The 22,933-nt window shown below is 43.1% G+C and overlaps 1 protein-coding gene across 2 annotated transcripts in view; it reads left to right on the top strand.

Annotated features, from left to right (window-relative positions):
- Positions 1–22,933, top strand: part of HCN1 (hyperpolarization activated cyclic nucleotide gated potassium channel 1) — a 308,517-nt gene that overhangs the window by 258,403 nt on the left and 27,181 nt on the right. The window contains exon 8 of one of the 2 annotated variants that reach the window (XM_061617552.1): positions 645–4,896. The exons of the other annotated variant lie outside the window; for it this stretch is intronic. Coding sequence (XP_061473536.1) covers positions 645–1,486 — 842 coding nt within the window. The 3' untranslated portion in view covers positions 1,487–4,896. Of the gene's footprint in view, positions 1–644; positions 4,897–22,933 lie in introns of those variants that run through there. 2 annotated transcript variants of the gene reach the window in all.

The following is a 22,933-nucleotide window of genomic DNA, read 5'->3' as shown; positions in this document are numbered from 1 at the left end:
GGTAACTATTTATTTTATATGGTAAAAAGTATGACGATGTATTAGAGGATGCAAGCTAGGTGAGGGCTAAACATGCTCAATAACACTGATGATCCCTGTTATTCTAGCTGAGTGGTTCCTCAGACCACCAGTGGTCCATGAGCTTCATTGATGTGGTCCACGACATCTCTGTGAAGAACACTTAAAATCTGAATTCTATTCAATTCCATGGAATTCAAATTGTAATACAGTAACGTACAATGTAAGAAAGAAAAGAAGCAATAAAAATACAATTAAAAATCATATACCATCTATCACACATTACAATTGTTTCAACTGGCAGAAAAAAAATATTTAAGAGGTCCACTTAGATCCTCAGCAATTTTCAAGTGGTCTGTGGGAAAAGAAGTTTGGGAACCACTGCTCTAGCCAAAGAGAATTTTGTCTATTCCACTTTTGGATAGCCTCATCTGTCTATCTAATCATACTCCAGTTATATTTCTTGGTCAAACTAGAGTATAACTTAACCTAGGGAATACAGACAGAATGTGGCTGATGTTGGCCTTTGATTATTTTATTACCTGGTCTTATTCCCTTGATGATCTACCATGTTGGCAAAGAGTTACTAACCTGCATGCTATGTTATGTCCATTTTTCCCTCAAAGGAAAGAAGAATTCACTTCTACTGCAGAAATTCCAAAAAGATCTCAACACCGGTGTCTTCAACAACCAGGAAAGTGAAATTTTGAAACAGATAGTGAAACACGATCGAGAGATGGTGCAGATGGTTGGGCCGGTGAATTTGCAGCAAATGCCAGCACTGAATTCAAGTGCTTTGACCACTGCTTCATCAACGCAGATGAGGACACAGTCCCCACCTGTGTACTCTGTGACCAGCCTCTCCCACGGAAGCCTGAACTCTCCAACGCCGAGCACACAGACGCCACAGCAAGGTGCCGTTTTCTCCCCCTGTTCCTACCCTTCTGCAGTCTGTAGTCCAGCAGTACAAAGCCCTCTAGCTGGCCGAACTTTTCAGTATGCAACACCTACAGCTTCTCAATTGTCACTGCTGCAGCAGCAGCAACTGCAGCAACAGCCACCACCACAGCCAAAACAAATGCCTAGCGGGTCACAGAAGAGCGATGTCCATAAGAGTACACAAGCGCTTCACAATGCGAGTCTGACAAGAGAGGTGAGACCTCTCTCTGCTTCACAGCCTTCTTTGCCCCACGAGGTTTCCACTATGATTTCTAGACCCCATCCAACAGTGGGAGAATCTTTAGCCTCCATTCCACAGCCAGTCTCCAGTTTCCAAATCACAGGCATCCAGGCTGGAAGCAAAGGCACTGTCCCCCAAAGAGTTGCCCTCTTCCGCCAGATGTCTTCAGGAGCAATTCCACCAACGCGAGGGGCCACGCCATCAGCAGCCACACTGCAAAGGGATTCTTCCACAGTCTTAAGCACGGAACTAGAGGGAGATAAACCGCGGTTTGCTTCAAACTTATGATTCAGGCAGACTACGAACAGGGATGCTGACATAAACTGAGATCACTCCCAGGAAACTGTTTTAATCTAATTTGTGATAGATCACAGCTGTCTGCAACGAAAAGGAACACTTTGGACAAATTGAGCCTTTGAAATTGAATGTACAGAGAGAGAGAGAGGGAAGGAGAGAGAAAGAGAGAGAAATCCAAATGGCCTCCCATGTCTTCCTTTCTTACAAATTGTCAAAATGAGTCTAAAAACATTGGTTGTATTGTTATTTATTTTTAACTCAGTTAAAAATATGAAGAGATTTCCTGTTCTTATTCTACAGTATTATCAATTCCAGGAACTAAGCCACACACAAAAAATAATTACAATAATAATAATAATAACAATTATAATCATACATAGAACACAAATTAACTTGGAACGAGCACCTCTTGAACAATAGTTTTTAACTTTTCTTAAAGATAATTGAGACACATTTCCCATTTTAGAGGTCCAGATTACTTTTTGGTGCTTTTACATTCAGGTTTAGATGAAGGATCCATGGAATTTCTTGCTGTCTACAAAAGAAGGTTTAGCAGTACTGCTTGTTCTGGATGAAATCTAACCTCAGAATCATTCTCCTCTTTCAGAAAGCTGAATGGACTTCTGTCTTCGTATTGGGGGGAAAAATGAGTGGAGACTCATTCATCTTACTGTAAATAACTTTTTAGACCCACATAACGACAACAAAAATAGCTCCTGTGTGCTGTACCATCGCAAATATTTGTTCAGAAGTTTAGTTTCAGCTCTTCATGCCAAAATACAACATTTTGAAATTTTACAAACTATAAAATGCAACACAACTGTAATGCAATGGCTTGAGACCTCCAATGCTACTTTTACATGCAGCGTTTTTATGCAAAATGGTATGCTTGTTCCTGCTCAGTGTACTTCACCAATACCATCACCTTTTTCTTTTTTGCCCTAGGCAGTATCTGAAAATATTCCATGCATGCTTGGGTTTTTATTATTTTAGTTTTTTGGCAGAAAAGAAACCAAAAGATGAACAATAAAACACCCTGTACCCCAATACCTTCAGTCAGCAGTTTTAGGGGAAAGCCCAAATGTTTTTCCCTAAAACTTGGGAAATGATCCATGTGAATGGGTAGTTACTGCATTTCATTTCCTATAATGCTGACTTTGAATCTGTAAAAATGGTTTGTTTTGAATTGTTTGAATGAATGAATTTGTATCACTGCTTTATTTGGGCTTTCAGTGTGTTCTCTGTCCTCACTGTAGTTTTGTAGTTGACTGTAGAGATATCTTACAAAAAAAAAAAACCAAGAAATTAAATATCATATAGCATCCTGTTTGAGAATGCACAACTTGCTCAGTGTATACTATAATAATTTGGACAGTATATTCTACTACGGCATGTATTGTCAATTGTAGAAACGAGGTTAATTTTTTTCTTCTAATGTCTGCACAAAAGGGAGGAAGAACTTAATAGAAGGCAGGGTTAAAGTATACGGTTTTGACAATCCTTTTTCTTTCATTTGCTTCAGTTTTCATGACTGCAGGTACTTCCCAGAGGAAGGGTTCTTTGTGTGACAGGTGTGCTGATCTTGGCCCCAGTCATACATTGCTTACCATGCTACATTAGGGGTTTGTTGCTAGTGTGGAACATAACAGTACACTTTTCTCTCTTAATCAGGTGCATGGAAATTGCAGACATTATTGCAACTGCAGCTCAGCAGGGCTGCAGCTCAGTGGTAGAGCATCTGATGTGTACGCAAAAGGTCCCAGGTTCAATCTTTGTATCTCCTAATAGCAGTGGGAGTGTCCCACATCTGAAACAGAGACTGGAGAGCAGTCAGTGTAGGTCAGTGGTTCCCAAACTTCCCCCACCCCAAAAAAACTACTTGAAAATTGCTGAGGGTCTTTGTGGTAATGTACTGTGCTAGATGTGGTATGATTTTTAATTGGTTTTTACTGCTTATATATAGTAATTTATTGTACTACAATTTGAATAAGAATTCTAATACAATAAAATACAATGTAAGAAATAAAAGAAGCAATAAAAATACAATTAAATCAATACCAATTTTTAACGCAACATATGTGCCATCTTCCATCTTCAGCTACAAATCCATAGACACACTGCAGACCACCTGAATGAAACTCGTGGACCTTGGTGGTTCACAGATTGCAGCTTGGGAACGCTGGTCCAGACAATACTGAGCGAGATGGAGCAACTGTCTGATTCATTATAAGGAAGCTCTATGTTCCTACTGGTAACAGCTATCCTAGGAAGATGACATATAAACCAAGCTTTAGTGTATTGTCTCCCCTCCCCACAAGCCATACTAGAGCTGTTCTGATCCTTTCTAATCCAGATGGCAGACTGGAGGCTACAAGGTTTAGTGTATATAAGAGCCTGATAGAGCAACTGTTGCAGGTAAATCCCTTGATCTTCTCCCTTGAGGCACTATTTCCTTACTTCTGATATAATTCTACAATTAAAAAAACAGATATGGAGGAGCATATACAAGACCTGTGTCCCCTTCCCCACAAAGGGAGTCCCTTAGTAATTTGTTAGTGCCTGGGGAGGGCTACAGTTAAACCAACCATGTTGTAACTGAGCTATGATGTAAACAACATTGTCCATTCCTTCAACCAAAAATGGGTAACCCTTGGTAAGAGAATGTGCTCGTTAACACTGACATCGCTGAGCAGTGGAAGAACAAAGTGGCATCACAGAACTGTGTTACGTTGTGGTACTTCTGAATTCACTTGAAAGTTAAACTTGTCCTAATTGCAATGAGAAACAATCCACCAGGAATGCTTTCTGTGCTAGATGCAGCCATTTCAGTGGGATTCATTCTGAAGTCAACCCCATGGATTAAGTTTAAAGTTGGTAATCTTTGAAGTGTACAAGAGTCACGCTGCCTGTTATGCCTTTTCTCTGATACTATTTTAAATGTCTACATGAAATAACCATGCTTAAAGGTTTTAGCAAGTCCCAGTTCCCAACTGAAATAAAGTTATCAATGTAATTTATTCCGTGAATATGATGCTGATGGTTAAATGGGAGTGGTCATGAATCACATATAAAAAATGTAACATTTGAAGCATTGTGGGTAAACTGCAAGACCATATATTTTTTGGTACAATAGAACCCTGACTTTATTTTAATATCGATAATAAATTTTATCCAATTTATGATTATCATATTCTGGTCCTTAAAACTGTTCAAGGTTTACATTTGATAGGAGTATAATGGAGCTGGTAGTGAACTATTTTTATACATATGTTTATTTTATTTTAAGTACTATGAAGAAACATTAACATACATGGTCTTTCAGTGACACCATAAAAATATTTTTAACAACTTTGTAATAGAGTGGGCAAAATCTAAGGTTTGTAAGTTAATTAAAAATGGTACAGGGTATAAAATGATATACATATATGTATGTATGAATGTGTGTGTGTGTATATATATATATATATATATATATATATATAAAAATATATATATATATAGGTTATGAAACAAATGACTCTCATTTCTGTATTATAAAGAATATCCATTGCTATTTTGAGAATCAACCTATTTTTCTCTGTATATAAATAAGCCCTTAAATATGGAACCTTGCATCTCTATAGGATGAAATGTATTTATGATGAGGTTGGATCATGTTGCTGCTGAAAAGACAATACATCAAACTGATTCTTATAATGACTGTGCGATCAGGGATGAGTTAGACTTTTTTCTTTTGTCTTTGCTCAAAGCCATAAATATATAAATAAATATAAAGATTATTGATAAATTGAACAAAAATATAAAACAATAAAAATATGAATATTTTATTCTGTGTTGTTTCCATGCGAGCCTGTTATTTCGATGAGAACCTAAATGTTTTCTTACTTTGTAGAATGAATGTGTAGCAGATTTTATAAAACACATTCTGGATTATAGAATTCTTATGATACAATAGATTTAGAGGTAAATTGGATGCCTAGACTTCTCCCCATCTGTCACCTCAAATGGAAGAACATGCTATTTGAAGGTGAAATATAATTGGTTCATTTCTGGAAAGCCATGTTAGAAATACAATGATGGCTGAAAAGCCTGGGCTAATTTGTATACTTTAGTTGTGTGCATATTTTTTTAAAACATGTATTTCATCTCTATGAACTTAGATGATTAAAAACAACAAAGGGTCTTGTCACATGTGAAATCTAAGAAATATCTTGTGGCATAAACGTGTGTAGACTAGAGCTTATTGCTGCAACAGACCAGAGCTTGGAAAAGTTACTTTTTTGAACTACAACTCCCATCAGCCCCAGCCGTGCTGGCTGGGGCTGATGGGAGTTGTAGTTCAAAAAAGTAACTTTTCCAAGCTCTGCAACAGACTAATATGGCTACCACGCAGAAAGTTGGAAGGGTAAATATTACCCATTCTAAAACAGTTACTTTCTCTCCCAGTCCAACTTGGGGATACTGGGGATTGAACCTAAGACCTTCTGCATGCATATATATATGGAGGTTCGGTGGATGTTGCAATTCATAATATGTGGAGAATTCCGAGCCTCCATTCTGTCCAGAGAAAACCTCCTCCATCATACTGAGGTGTCAAAGAGCAGAGAGCAACGGATTCTATTTGTGGTAGATTTCCATCCAGCATCTCCTAACTATCACCGAGCAATCAAGGAGAGCTGGCAAACTCTGAACATCTTACCAGAGCCATCAGCAGGCCTCCTGTTATAGCATTTCGCCAACCTCCTAATTTGCACAGACTGTTGGTGAGAGCTGTGCTTAAGCCACCTATCACCAATCCAGGGTCTCATCCTTGTCACTCCAAATGCTGTATCACCTGTGTGTACCTCAGGGAGACAGCCACTTTTACAAGCACTAGGACAGGCAGGACATATTACATCAAACAGAACATCACCTGCAGGTCCTGCAATATAGTTTACATCATCGAGTGCAAAAGACCAGGATGTCATATCCAATACGTAGGAAAGACCACAACTGACCTACGCACGCGCTTCAGGAACCTCAAGTCGGCAATTTTGACAAAAAAAGTGGAGCAACCAGTTGCAAAGCATTTTAACATCAAGGGTCACAGCCTGTTGGACTTTTCCATTACAGCGATAGAGATGCCAGCAGATCCAGCAGCATTGACCAAAAGGGAGAACTTTTGGATTTACTCTCTGGACACATTGGCACCACATGGCCTGAACCTGGAGGACAGTACCACCACTACTTAGTTTCTGCAAATGAAGCCCCTCTGAGCATTCCATCCTCAAAGCTCTATAACTGCCACCTTGGTAACAGCATTTATATGTTGGCAGCTGATGAAGGCGGAAGCTGAAACGTTTTGTTAATATAATAAAAACCTCTGGTTAATCACAATTACGTTTATATATATATATATTAGGTGATTAACGGAATCCTTATAGGGATCCAGAGCAAGCTTGAGTGAAGTTCTGTTTGTTGCTTTCTAAACTGTCTTATATCTATCTATGTCCACACTTTCATAAGAATAAATCAAGGCAGTATACAAAAAAAACCAGCAAAAAACAACCACTAAAACATAAGTAAATTATAAATAAATACAGAATCATTAAAATGAGAAAGTTCAAACTGCAAAGGCCTGTCTAACAATATACATCAATAGATGTCAAAAGACGTCTGAAAGAAGAGAGAGATGGTTGCTGATGAACCTCTACTGGTAGGGAGTTCCACAGGGCAGGGCCTGTCATATTAAAGGCTTGGTCCCTGGTGAAGGTAAACTAAACCTCAGGGGCCTAGGGAACCAACAAAAGTGGCCCATCAGCAGATCTCAGTGAGTGAGTGGAGCATAAGGAATCAGTCAGTCCTTAAACAGTCCCAGGATGTTTAAGGCATTGGGAATGAGCACAAGTACCTTGAACCTGGCCTGGTAGCGAATCAGCAACCAATGCAGCTTTCTTAGCAGTAGAATGACATGTTCTGTTCCTGTGAGCAGTCTGGTCTCTAGATTCTGCACTAGCTGAAGCTTCTGGCCCAGATACAAGGGCAGCCCCAAGTAAAGCTACGTTACAGTAATCAAACCCTGGGGTTGCCAATGCATGCACTGCTATCATCAGGCTACCATGAACGAGGAATGGTCACAGCTGGCATACCAGCCAGAGCTGGTAAAAAGCACTCCTGGCCACAGAGGTCACTTGGGCCTCTAGTGACGAGCTGGATCAAGGGAATATCTCCAGACTGCACACCTGCTTCTTCAGAAGGAATGCAACCTTGTCCAGAACAGGCACTCAACCTGTCTCCCAGACACAGGACCCCACCCCCCAAAGGCCTCCATCTTTCATGATGCAAGCTCACTTCATTGACCCTCATCCAGGCCACCACTGTATCCAGCCACCGGTCCAGGGTTTGCACAGCCTCTCCTGACTCTGATGTAATGCAGAAATAAGAGTTGGGAATCATCAGCATACGGATGACACCTTGCTCCAAAAACCCCTAATGACCACTCCCAGCAGCTTCATATAGATGTTGAATAGCACTGAGGACAGAATAGTGCCCCATGGCACTCCATAGTGTAGACACCAGGAGGATAAAGAGCACTCTCCCAGTGTTGCTCTCTGGATATGACCTGCAGATAGGAATGGAGTCACTGCAACACAGTGCCACCGATACCCATCCCACAGAATCAGTCCAGAAGAATACCATGCTCAGTGGTACGGAAAGCCGCTGAGAGATCAAGCAGAAGCAGCAGGATTGCACTTTCCTTGTCCTCTAACCCAGGCTTGAACTTAGATTGGCATGAATCCAATCAGTCTCATCCAGGAATGTCTGCAGTTGTTCCACCACAACCCTCTCTATAACCTTCCCCAGAAAGAAAGAACAATAGTTGTTACAATCCATTGGGTCCACAGCTGGCTTTTTCAGTAGTGGCTACACCACCACCTTTTTTAAGGCGCCACCGCCTCATGCAAGGAAGTATTCACCACTATCTGGGCCCACTCAATCAACCACCTCGGCTTGATTTCACTAGCCATGATGGGCAGGGATTGAGAGGGCATGTAGTTGGATGCATCCCTGCAAGCACCCTGTTCTCATCATCCCAGTTTGTGGGAAATTGATCCCATAAAGTTGTAGAAGATGTAGCATTAGACACCTCAGCTAGAACTGTAACCATAACAGTAGCGTCTAAATCACTGCAGAGCTGAGTGACTTTATCCTCAAAATCATGAGCCACATAGTAATAGCAGGCCTCCATTGCCTCCAGATTTCAGATGACCCAGAAAACATTTGCTGGACTTCTTTGTTACCCTTACTGCTACATGGTAGGTGCATGTAGAGTTATGCGCTCTAACCAGTGCTCAGTCAGCCTTGGAGCAAGATTTATTTATTTATTTATTTATTTCGTTTCATTTTTAAACCGCCCATAGCGAATAGCTCTCTGGGCGGTGTACAAAAAGATTAAAATACAAAATATCATAATAAAATCAACCAAACATAATAAACACAAACAAGGAACAACAAAAATATAAAAGTTAAACACATTAAAATGCCTGGGAGCATAGCCAGGTCTTAACCTGGCGCCGAAAAGATAGAAGCGTAGGCGCCAGGCGTATTTCTTCGGGGAGGCTATTCCACAATTCGGGGGCCATTACAGAAAAGGCCCTAGATCGAGTAACTGTCCTCCGGGCTTCCTGATGAGTTGGTACCCGGAGGAGGGCCTTAGTTGCTGAGCAAAGTGACCGGGTAGGTTCATAGTGGGAGAGGCGTTCCACAAGATATTGCAGTCCCGCGCCATGTAAGGCTTTATAGGTCATAACCAGCACCTTGAATCTGGCTCGGAAACAGATAGGTAGCCAGTGCAAATGGGCCAGAACAGGTGTTATATGTGCTGACCGGCTGGTCCTCGTCAGCAGTCTGGCTGCTGCATTTTGCACTAGCTGAAGTTTCTGAACTGTCTTCAAGGGCAGCCCTACGTAGAGCGCATTACAGTAATCCAGCCTAGAAGTTACCAGAGCATGAACAACTGAGGCGAGGTCATCCCTGTCAAGATAGGGGCGTAGCTGGGCTACCAACCGAAGATGGTAGAACGCATTCCTTGCCACCGAGGCCACTTGCACCTCAAGAGACAGGGAAGGATCGAAAAGCACCCCCAGACTACGAACCTGTTCCTTCAAGGGGAGTGTAACCCCATCTAGAACAGGGTAAACATCCACCATCTGTACAGGGAAGGCACTCACCAACAGTGTCTCAGACTTGTCTGGATTGAGTCTCAGTTTATTAGCTCTCATCCAGTCCATTATCGCGGTCAGGCAATGGTTCAGCACATCCACAGACTCACCTGTAGAGGATGAAAAGGAGAAATAGAGCTGCGTGTCATCAGCGTACTGGTGGCAACGCACTCCAAAACTCCTGATGACGGCACCCAGAGGCTGCATGTAGATGTTAAAAAGCATGGGGGAGAAAACCGACCCCTGAGGGACTCCACAATGGAGAGTCCAAGGTGTCGAGCAATGTTCCCCAAGTACTACCTTCTGGCGACGATCCGCCAAGTAGGAGCGGAACCACTGCCAAGCAGTGCCTCCAACTCCCAACTCCGCGAGTCTCCCCAGAAGGATACCATGGTCGATGGTATCAAACACCGCTGAGAGATCAAGGAGAATCAACAGAGTCACACTCCCTCTGTCCCTCTCCTGACAAAGGTCATCATACAGGGCGACCAAGGCTGTTTCAGTGCCAAAACCAGGCCTAAAACCGGATTGAAACGGATCCAGATAATCGGTCTCATCCAAGAGCGCCTGGAGCTGACCGGCAACCACTCGCTCCAGAACCTTGCCCCAAAAGGGGACATTCGCCACCGGTCTATAGTTGTTCAAGTTATCTGGGTCTAAGGAAGGTTTCTTTAAAAGAGGTCTTACTACTGCCTCCTTGAGGCTACTAGGGACAACTCCCTCACTCAAGGAGGCATTTATCACTTCCTTAGCCCAGACGGTGGTACCAGTCCTACTAGCCTTCACTAGCCAAGATGGACAAGGATCTAGTGCAGACGTGGTCGCCCGCACCATTCCAAGCACCTTGTCCACTTCCTCAAGCTGCACCAACTGAAACTCATCCAATAACGAAGGACAAGACCGTGTTCTGGACACTTCAGTGGATTCGTCTGTCATAACATCAGAGTCTAGGTCCCTACAGATGCATGCGGTTTTATTTTGGAAGTGCCCTGCAATGTCGTTACAGTGAGCTTCAGATGTTTCAATGGTATCTTGAGGACCTGAATGTAAAAGTCCTCTTACAACCCTAAAAAGCTCTGCTGGGCGGCAAAGAGATGTCCTAATAGAAGCAGCGAAGTAAGACTTCTTTGCCGCCCTTACCGCTTTTATATACAACTTAGTGGAGGCACTTACCAAAGCATAATTGCATCCGTCTGGAGTTCGTCTCCATCTGCACTCCAGCCTCCTTCTCTCTTGCTTCATCGCTCTCAGCTCCAGCGTATACCACGGAGCTGTATGAGCTCTGCAACGAAGAGGGCGCGCGGGAGCGATCGTGTCAATAGCCCGGGTCATCTCCGTATTCCACAGTTCGACCAAGGCCTCGACAGGAGCGCCAGTACTATCAGCCGGAAAAACTCCCAGAGCCAATAGGATCCATGAGTCTCCGAGAGCGGACCAACTTAATAGGTCCTCCACCCTTGCAGAGGGAAAGAGTCGTCGTAAGCCTAAAACTCAACAGGCGATGATCTGTCCATGACAATGGGGTAGATGAAAAACACCCCACCTCCAGATCACCATCTCCATGACCAGTGGCGAAAATCAAATCAAGAGTGTGACCCGACACATGCGTTGGGCCAGTAACAAATTGAGACAGCCCCATGGTTGTCATGGAGGCCATGAAGTCCTGAGCCGCCCCAGATGAGATAGCCTCGGCATGAACGTTGAAGTCCCCCAACATCACAAGTTTGGGGGACCTCAACAACACCTCCGAGACCACCTCTGTCAGCTCAGCTAGGGAAGCTGTTGGGCAGCAAGGTGGATGGTACACCAACAGGATTCCCAGTCTGTCTCCTTGGCCCAGCACAAGGTGGAGGCACTCTAGACCAGTCGCCGTCTGGACAGGATGCCTGGAGAGTGAGAAAGTACTCCTATAGACAACAGCGACCCCGCCTCCCCGGCCCTCAGATCTACCATAGTGCTGCACCGAATACCCAGGTGGGCAAAGCTGAGAGAGGGCAACTCCCCCCTGCTCACCCACCCAGGTCTCGGTTATACATGCCAGGTCAGCACCCTCATCCATAATTAAATCGTGGACAAGAGAAGTTTTATTATGTACCGACCTGGCATTCAAAAGCAGCACCTGGAGATCTAAGGGCAGGCTGATAGAACAACCAGCAGTTCTGTGGCCATGAGGAGAACCGGAACAAGGCACAGACACAACTTGTCTGGGGCGAGTTCCCCTTACCTGGCACGTTCTCCTCCTAACGCCATACCTCCCATTACCCGTCACTACGCTAATTGGGGCCCCCGAAAGCCCCCCCGTTAAGTTAAAAGTATGGTCTCCCAGGCACATTTTTAAAAACACTTAAGCACAAATGATATATTCACACAACGGCAAACAAAAATACACATAAATACATACAAACACATCCACACAATCTCATTCATACACGCAACAACAAAACGAACAAACAATTAAAAACACCCACACAACAGCAAAAAGCAGCCAATCTTCTCCGGTGCCTTGTCTCCACCACGGTCATTTCCGAGCTGGCTCTCACGGCGCTCTCACCGCCACTCACTGCCGGCTCTCCAGGGCCTCTCGACCTAGACGCCACCTCTCTGCGGTTCTCACGTCGCCCCCAAGCCGCTCCTTCTACTCCTTCTCGGCACCTCCTCACCACCGCCAAGCCAGATCTCCTCGGCATCCTCCCACCACCACCAGGACTGTTGTCGGGGCTGTCTGTGGCGCTCTCACCGCCACTCACCGCCAGTGACCCGCCATCCTGCCGTCTGACGCCCACAGCTCCGCTCTCATCCAGGCAGCAATGTCCCAAGATTGCCAGGACAACGCCGTCCCGGCAGCGGCCCCCGCAGAGTTTCAGCTCCAAGCCAGAGAGCGCCGGCGGCCTGCACCAAACTGCACCACTATCAGGGCTGGCTCCTATGGCGCTCTCACCGCCACCAGGACTGCTGTCGGGACTGGCTCCTGTGGCGCTCTCACCGCCACTCACCGCCCGCGACCCGCCATCCTGCCGTCCGACGCCCACAGCTCCGCTCTCATTCAGGTAGCAACGCCTCGCCAGCGGCCTGCACCAAACTCGAGTCCGGGCGGCCGCTCTCCGCTCCTCGGCCGCTCTCCGTAACGTGCTCCTGAGCCCCTCCGCCACGGCACCACCCGGAGCAAGGTAGGAGGGTAACCGACTCAGTTTAGCAAAGGGGGTGACGACTGTTCTACTCCGTCCATTCATGCCCTCAGATGGCAAATAGGTGGTAAATAGGTGGTAAATATTAGAGGTAAAAAGGTGGTCACTGCAGAGCTCCGAAAAAGACGTCCGCCTACGCCGCCATCTTCACCTTTTTTTTCTATCCCACAGGCACTCCAGCCATCTTCCAGCCTGTTTCATCGCACACAGCTCTGTAGAATACAGCATTGCAGGCTCCTCAGCCAGAGAAGGCAATCAGGAGTGATTGTGTCAATAGCCCTCCTCATCTCACCATTCGGCAATAGATGAGAGCCTTGACAGGATCACCTGCTGTTGCCACTGGGAAGTCCCCCAGAGCATTCAGGAATCCCTCAGGTTCCATAATGGTGTGCACAGCCTGGTAATGTAAAATAATAATAATAATAATAATAATAATAATAATAATAATAATAATAATAATAATAATAATAATAATAATAATTGATGATGATGTAATCCTTAGTTTTTACTTTCTTGGGATCTTTGGGAAAACTGATCTTTCAGTATGAAGAATGTTAGAAAGGTTGAGAACCAAGCAAACTCACTCAGGAGTAATGATTCATAAGATCTATTATGATGATACATGTTGTAAATGAGAGCATTAGTCTTTCCTAATAAGCATTTTCCATAATACTAATTTGCTTTGCGAATTGGCTTCTGACCCCAAAAGTGCTGTTGCATTCTGTAAGCCTGATCCTCCTTGTGTGCTGGTGCAGAGTGACTCTATTTTTGTGTGGAATGTGTGAGATGATGGGTTCAATTGAAAGGTTATGCAAACGCCTTTCCCATCTCCTCTTCCCACCTGCAACCGCTGATGCTCCTGAAAAGCCTCTTTGGGCGGTCAGGGCATCCCCTCTGAATATCATGGGACACAGCACAAGAGGACTGCAGTGAGAGAGGGGATCTGCCCCCAATGGGGAGGATACCCTTTGCATGAGTTTCTGCTAAATTTGGGGCAATTTTCACCTCCCACCACAATCTCCTGTGACTAGGGATGGGAGAATCTGTCAGTTTTGATATCTCTCCAGGTCTCATTTTCCTAATCTTAAATTCAGTTCTCTGCATTTCCAAATTAGTTTGTGATTTTTTTAGTCCTCATGAAAATTAATTGGCTAATTTCTCCTAATATACACATCTTTGTATACAATGTTGCCTAACGTACACATTTTTGCAAAGAAAACACAATAATGCATTTTAATGTTTTCACTTGTATGCATTTTTATTTTACCCTTAGAATCGACTTGAAGGCAGTACAGTTACATTTATATGCATTTTTGTACACATTATTTGCTGGAGAACTTCATTGCAAAATTCAGAGAAGTGTGCATTTTGAAAGATGACAGTATTTTGGTTTGTGCAAATTAAGGAGATTCACCTTTAAATGCACATTGAATCCAATTTCTCCCTCACCCCTACCTGTGACACTCCATGATGTTTAGGACAGTCCTCTGAGTTACTGGAGATGTTTTTGTGGGGGTTGGGGGAATGGGAAGGTGCCCATTCAACCTTTGGATCCAACCTACTGTGTCCAAAGGACCTTAGATCAGTAGCATGGTACATTGACTCCAAGCTCCTTGGCCTACTGTAAAATCATCAAGAAGACTTGCAATAGGAGGTGCGCTTGGCGCCAACACTACCATCTTTTCGGCGCCAAGTTAAAACCTTCCTCTTCTCTGAGGCATTTTAATGTGAGTTAATTTAAATTGTTGTAATCTGATTTTATATTGTACAGTTTTTATATATTTCGTTTTATTAGATTGTGTGATTCTATTGTGTTTTTTGATGTTCACCGCCCAGAGAGCTACTGCTAGTCAGGCGGTATATAAATTTAATTAATAAATAATAAATATAAATACAGTTCTTGCATACCCAGCAAGTTGCCCTTGTTGTAGAGTAGGAGTGAAGAATATGTGGACCTCTAGAAGTTGTTGTACTCTATCTTCTAGCAACCCCAGTCAGCATGGCCAATGGTCAGGGATGATGGGAGCTGTAGTCCAGCAACATCTGGAGGGACACATGTTCCCTATGCCTAGTGCAGATCCCTTGGAGGAGTGTTTCTGAATGCTGCCCTATGCAAACAACAGTTTACATGCAGAATCATGGGGGGGGGTTGCCCATGGGTTACCTGCAGAAACAAACCAATCCATGTACAAAGAAGACATATAGCCTTTTCTCAGCCGTTCCTCAGTAGCTGTGAGCAGTGTATCACACCCAGTACCTTCCATGTGATGTGATTACACTAATACTAAGCCTGAGCCAAACATTCTTAATCAAAATTTGATAGTTCAAAATAGTGGCTTGGGGGAGTTCAAAGGTGTCACAGAAGTATCCCTTTGCTCACCTTTTTCATCCTTCCTTTGCCACCTGTTTGCTGTCATAGCAGTAATGGTAACTTCCAAGATTCCCAGGCAAGAGCAGAAAGAATTGACTTTCCTCTGGTTTAGCTTCAGACATGGCCATGTAGCCAAATCTCCTTGACTACATAACATAAAATCATGCATCCTTTCTTCATCCTAGAGTCTTGTGTGTAAAAACTAAAAGAAAAATTGTGCTCACTAACAGAGCCAAGAGTACGATCACTGCTGCCATTAAGTTCACCGCATACTTGGTCCCTGTCCATCACACACACACACCGCTCTCCAGCTGTCTGTGAACAAGGTGGTGAAGCTGGGGAGGGAGCATATTGGCTTAGTACTATTTCAAAAATTCATTACAGCAACATGCCATTTTGACTGAAAAAAAAAGTGTCATTCATTTTAAGCATTTGACTTCGAATATAAAATCCTTTTAGTTTTAATGGACTCCAAAAGAATGAACCATTTATTCTTAATCACTTTCTCCAATCTGATCATGGTTTTGTATGTTTCATCTTCGGCCCTCACTCTGATTGTGTTTTGAGTTTTGCTCGATATGAACAGCTCAAATTGTCATCTTTCCACATTCCAATTGTATTCTATCAAAGTTCTTAAAATTAATCAGTTGTTTAATAGATGTGCAACGTTTTTGCTGACCCCCCTGTAGCCAAAGTCATCAATTCACAAGAATCAGGGACTTCAGATACATTTTGTGAGATCCCCATACTGAAGCTATCCTCTGGACCAGGGCAAATGGTCTTGAATATTACATTAACAGTAACATTCTGTATTTATTATTTATTTATTTAAAATATTTCTATCCTGCCCTTCTACCCTATAATAGGGCATTCAGGGCGGCTTACAATAAAATGGGAACACATACATAATAAAATTGTACACAATAAAGATCACAAAAAAGCTACAATTCTGTATCTTCTTTGGAATATGTATATACTTGATAGTTGAGAGGAATGAAGTGTATTGGATTTTATGGTTGCTCATAACATTTATTAATGATTATATAATTAATGATTAATTTGGAAGAATTTCTGTAACTTAGATTATGCCCTAAAATTCTAAAAATGTAAACTAAACTCTTTCCGCAAGCGCTGAGCAACCATGTTACAAATGTTTTAGAAATTGCTTTTCTGGTGAATGATTCAGTGAATCACTTGAAATTCAGTGCAGAAGAGAATTCTCTGCAGATGGAAGAGTTATTTCATGCACCAATCCCTTTCTATTATTATTTTTTTAATCCTTTTAAGGCAAAATATTGTTAGATGGAAGTTTCTTTCTCTGGATCTTAAACATTCAGTGGTTTTGCCCAATAGAAGGATAAGCAATATTAGTTTCAGGATTCATACATGTTGTCGGTAGCAGTAACTGCCACAAATGAAAGAGAATATCCAAAGATGGTAATCCAAGATTAGATGGTATATCCAAAAAAAGACACCACAAAATCTACAAAACTAATTTCATTGGTGGATTTCTGATTATTATTTTTTAAGATCCCCCGCTGAGACTACACCTGGAATCAATAAATTGCCTGCTATAGCACAATAAATAAAAAGAGTTATGGCATTACAAAATTTTAGCCTTATTTCAAAGCCTGTATTTTTGCTGATGCACAAATTGAGCTCTTGCATGCTCAGGGCCAAACCAGATAATACATTAACATGCAGTAGGCTCTTGTCCGCCAATGGCTATTCTTCCATTGCCTCCTTAAATAGTGGCGCCATCTGCACTATACATTTAAAACACCTCTTTAAATGCCTTTGACACCTGAGAAGTATATTTTTAGGACCCACCCTATTTTCTGTGATGTTGCTTTTAACTGTTTTTAATTATGTGTATATTAAAAGGCATGATTGTATTTGCATATCTTTAATTTTCTGTAATGTGCTTTTTGGGGCAAATAACAGAAAAATAGCATTGGTGAAAGGTTTAAGCCCTTCTCTGAATTGGGTGGGTGGGGTTCCTGCAGATTATATATTCAAAGAATTCTAACTTATCTTACTGTATTATATTTTTGTAAGCTTTTTGAAATCATGCTACCTGTGCGTGCTCCTGTGTTGACGTGTGCCTGCACCGAAGTGTTTATGGGTAGTGTGAAGCTTACAGGCAAGGTGGGCAAGGCGAGGCAAATCATGGTGGTGATGGCAGCAGCAGAGGCAAGAGGAGGGAGGGGGCAGCAGTGGCAGGGCTGAACGAGTGAGTGGGTGAGTAGTGGCGGCAGCAGTAGCAAAAGGCAGTAAGGAAAGTGGAGACAGGGCTGTGATGAATGCTGGGGTAAGTTTAGGGAGCTGCCTGGGAGTGTGTGGAGCTATGGCAATCAGTGGGGGGAAAGCATTGGCAACCCATGAGGGGCAGGGACACTGTTGGTGACCCATGGGGGCAGGGGAAAGTATTGGAGACCCATGAGGGGTGGGGATGTTGGCAGTCCATGGGGTGTGGGGGGAGCTTCGGTGACCCATGGGGGGAAGGGGATGCTTTGGTGACCTGTGGGAAGAAAGGAGAGAGCTTCAGTGACCCATGGGGGGAAAGGGGGGCTTTGGCAAAAGTAGGCGGGGTTGGCAAGCAAAGCGATCAAGGGCAGAGTATTCTATACTCGGATATGATCACATGTGTAATTATCTAATTTGACTCCCAATGTCAGGGTCACAATAAATGATGAATTCCAGAAAGACAGAATTCCCAGAGTTCCCTGGGAAGAGGGATTGTCTGTTAAACCACTCTGAGAATTGTAGCCCTGTGAAGGGAATAGGGGTCTCCTAAAAACACCCAGCACCCTTAACAAACTACAGCTCTGAGGATTCTTTGGCGGAAGCCATTACTGTTTAAAGTGGCATGATACTGCTTTAAAGGTCTAGTTCAGAGGTGTGGTAACGTTTCCTTGGGTTCCAGTTGGGCACGCCCCATCAAATCGTATAGCAGTTGCACAGCAGTGGTGTGGCAGGTTGTTCTCATAATATCTGTGCACTCTGAAATGATTCACACAGGCAACAGTGCCACATTTCCTCATCCTCAGACTTTTATATGTGCAGTGTGTGAAACTGAGAGTACATGCCTATATGGAGGAACAGGGTTGCTGTGATTTCTGTTGCTTCAGTGGCCTTTTATGCAGCCAAAAGATTGGGGAAATTAGTACATGTTGTTCTGGTTCACATAAGATGATTTTCCGCATGGGATTTGGTCACCAAGAGGACAGCCCCATGGAGGGAATTTGGCTGAGGTCTTGCACAGATGACCCTGTTACCAGCTCCACACACAGCCAACTTAAAAGGCAACAGTTAGTTTGTAATTTTGTTAAACAGATTTTCAGTTTCAACAGACATCTGGACCAAATATACACAAGGAGGTGAACAATACTAACATAAAAATACAGTAACATGGTACTATAATAAAACTTTAACATTAAAACCCAACAAACCCAACAATACTACCTAATATAATTCAGCCAGTATAAAAAGTATTTCCAGAATCTTGGCAATAAAACAGTGCCATGAACAATAAAACAAATTAATTAAAAGCCATTCAAAACAGGAGAGATTTTAAAAAGCTTTTCAAATACTCAATTAAAGGAGACAACCACACATCCCTCAGGAGGGAGTTGCCAAAGGGCACAGTATTGTCCCCTCAGTTGCAGTATTTAAACACAGGGTTTTTAGGGGATTCTGATTCAGCTGGGGTATTGGTGGGTATTGTAAATATTTTATTTATTTATTTATTACATTTATATACCACCCCATAGCCAAAGCTCTCTGGGTGGTTTACAGCAATTAAAAACATTAAAAGCAAATATACAAATTTAAAAACACATTTTTTAAAAAAACAATGTAAAAACAGAATTTAAATTTTTTAAAAACAATTAAAAACACATGCTAAAATGTCTGGGAGAACAGAAAAGATAACAGGTTTGGTGTCAGGTGCACCTCGTCAGAGAGATAATTCCATAGTTTGGGCGCCACCACTGAGAAGGCCCTCTCCCTTGTCGCCATCCTCCGGGCTTCCCTTGGAGTAGGCACCCGGAGGAGGGCCTTGGTTGTTGAGCGTAGTGTACAGGTGGGTTCATGTCAGGAGAGGTGTTCCATTAGGTATTGTGGTCCCAAGCCGTGTAAGGCTTTATAGGTTAAAACCAGCACCTTGAATCGAGCTCGGAAACATACAGGCCATAAGTCATAATCGACTTGCAGGCACATAACACACACACACAAAATATAAAACATTTTTTAAAATGTAATGAATTTTATGTCTACTTGACTAGCACAGAACAAGATATCATCCTGGCCTTTTTACTATATAAAACTCTCATTTTATATGCCCTTCATATATGGTTAAAAAAACACAACCCTCTGGATCTCTTAATTAGGCTACATTTTGATTTGACTGGTTCATCCGTGATTATTTTCCAAGCGCTGTCTCCAGTAATGCTGTTCAACACGGGCTAACCCTCTCAGCGATGTCTTTTTGGTAGGTCTTTAAGATTGCTATGTGGGATAGGGTTGTCAGTTTGCAGAGGCCACAAAAAATGTGTTATTTTAGCAATACTGATTGTTTACTGGGCGAAGAGATTATCTCACCTATGGAGAACCTTTGGCCCTCCAGATGTTACTGAACTACAACTCCCATCAGCCCCTGCAAGCATGGCCAATGGTAAGGGATAATAGGAGTTGCAGCTCAGTAACATCTGGTTCCCCACACCTGTACTACCTATATCAGTGCTGCATTGAAATCTATCCTCCAATTTCTTGAAAGTTTTCCTCTTCTGCGGAAAAGGCTTCCATTTTTCCGCATCACTCACAAGGTACTTGATAATTTCTTTAGCAATTTGGTGAGTTTGCATATTGAGCTTACCTTATCATTGTGAGGTAGCCAAAGGTGGTGTTTGTGTGTATTTCCAGTGAACATTTCTCCTGCAGTCTATAGCCTACCTGGCTGTCTGCTCTGGAAAAAGAGTCCCATGGAAGGAGTCATCTCACAGTGTCTTCCCCAAAGATTTAACTGAAACACGGACATCTGGGAAGACTGCAGAGTGCTGCCTGCTGGTGAGATAATTTGTAGAATGAAAGAAAGGACCGCCTTCAGACACCTCAAGTTAGGCAAGCATGGCCAAAGCCCTGTATCCCACCCATGAGAATTTCACCAAAATGAGTTTTCCCCTTTCATAATCTTGGAATGCAATTTCTTTTCTCATTAATTGATGGGAAATGGTGGGGAAAGAAACAAGACAATTTTTTGACACAGTACTAATTTGGATGTTGCTGCATCTTGTTCTCCCTGCCTCAAGTCAAATAGTGGGTCCTTGTTGTTGTTGTGTGCCTTCAAGTCGATTACAACTTATGGCGACCCTATGAATCTGCGACCTCCAAGAGCATCTGTCATGAACCACCCTGTTCAGATCTTGTAAGTTCAGGTCTGTGGCTTCCTTTATGGAATCAATCCATCCCTTGTTTGGCCTTCCTCTTTTTCTACTTACTGCTGTTTTCCCCAGCATTATTGTCTTTTCTAGTGAATCAGGTCTTCTCATGATGTGTCCAAAGTATGATAATCTCAGTTTCATCATTTTAGCCAGGTGATGAAAAATTGAATAGTTTTTAACTGACCTGTTAAAAACGAACCATGGGGCAAGCCCTTCCCAACCATCCCGTCATTAATAACAACTCTGTGGGATGATTTCTTTCATTATTCCCATTTGCAATTGTGAGCGCAGTAATATGGCACACTTGAAGTTTTCAGTGAAAATGTAAGAGATACCCATTGCTGCTATGGGGGCTACTATGGGGAGGTGAATTTGTTCAGTAAGGCAATAATTTCCTAATATTAATTTCACTTTGATAAGGGGAAGGGTGAGAGCTCAGTGGCAGAGCATCTGTCTTGCATACAGAAAGTCCCTGGGAATGTCCCCTGTCTGAAACCCTGGAGAAGCCTCTACCAATCAGTGTAGACTATGCTAGCTAGAAAGGCCAATGGTTTGACTCAGTATAACACAGCTTTTTATGTTCCCCAGATATCCTATGAATCCCCTGCTTTTCAAGCATACATGGCCTTTATTGTTGCTCTGTGGTGATGTATTCTTCTTCCCCAGATTGCCCTCTGCTAAACAGAAATATTTACACAAGAAATATTTAAGATCCAGAAAAATACAGAGTGCTGCCGTGATTGGCTAGGAATGTATAGCTATGGATTTGTATCAAGCAGTTAAGTCGAGACTTTTAAAATAAATTGGGTTCGCCTATATATGTAAAGAAGAGCCTAGATTATCAAGCGTTGTAAATGAAGCAAGTTAATTACTTGTATTCTATATTTTATTGCTTCTTGAACTGCTTCTTGGGTTCTGTGTGGATGTCTGCATAGGGCAAACTGATCATGGATCATGACCAGAGGCTCAAAGTGCATGGAAGTGCTCGTGCAAAGGCTTTCCTTATCAGCTATCCAGGAGACGTGGCCAATGGGGGAGCAGCCACAGTGCCTTAACAGTCTATCCCACTTCCCAGGGTATCTAAGAACTGTAGCTCTGTGAGGGAAACGGGTTTCCTAACAGCTCCCTGTAAATATGACAGTTCCCAGGATTCTTTGGGGGAAAGCAGGACTGTTTATGGTGGCATGATACTGCTTTAAATGTATAGTGCAGATGGGGTCATAGACTCACTGCCCCTTCCTTGTCCATGTGCTTTCCCCATGGACAGTGGTGGCTGGTCCCTATTAGGACTGTTAGGGTGGAAGGAAGTGAGACCTCTCTCCTGAGTTTATTATTTATTTATTTATTTATTTGATTCAATTTTTATACCGCCCATAGCAAGGCTCTCAGGGCGGTGTACATCATATAAAAACACTTCACATATAATTTAGAACAACCTAATCATCAAAATGACAATTTAAACATACGTTAAAACAAAAACTAAAATGTTAAAAACAGAATAAAAATATTAAGATATTAAAATGCCTGGGCAAAGAGGAAGATTTTCACCTGGCGCCGAAAAGATAATAATGTAGGCGCCAGGCGTACCTCATCAGGAAGGGAATTCCACAGTTTGGGGGCCACAACCGAGAAGGCCCTCTTTCTTGTAATCGCCTTCCGGGCGTCTCTCTGAGTAGGCACCCGGAGGTGGGCCTTTGATGTAGAGCGCAGTGTATGGGTAGGTTCATATCGGGAGAGACGTTCCATCAGGTATTGCGGGCCCATGCCGTGTAAGTCTTTATAGGTCAAAGCCAGCACCCTGAATCGGGCCCGGAAACATATAGGCAGCCAGTGCAAATGGGCCAGAATCGGTGTTATATGTTCCGACCGCTTGGTCCCAGTTATTAATCTGGCTGCTGTATTCTGCTCTAGCTGCAGTTTCCGAACCGTCTTCAGGGGCAGCCCCACGTAGAGTGCATTGCAGTAGTCCAGTTTCGAGTTCTACATGGGGCAACACTGAGACTGAAAAAGAGGGAGTTGGCAGACAGTGCCATCCAGGGACTGGTTGTAAGATGGCAGGCAGGTGAGGTCCGGCTGAGGGCAGACCGAGGGATGGGGGGCAGTGCCTCATTCACCCTAATGGACCAGCCTCCATGCACATGGAGAATGCCTGTGTAGGGATATGGAATGGGGAAGAGCCAGGATTGCCAGGTCTCTGGTCTTTGCCCAGAGATTCTGGATTTTTTGGGTCCTCTCTGGGT

The sequence above is a fragment of the Rhineura floridana genome, chromosome 1 (genome assembly GCF_030035675.1).
Source record: "Rhineura floridana isolate rRhiFlo1 chromosome 1, rRhiFlo1.hap2, whole genome shotgun sequence".
Lineage (NCBI taxonomy): Eukaryota > Metazoa > Chordata > Lepidosauria > Squamata > Rhineuridae > Rhineura > Rhineura floridana.
The sequence above is the reverse complement of the archived record's forward strand: the minus strand, read 5'-3'. Positions and strand labels throughout refer to the sequence as shown.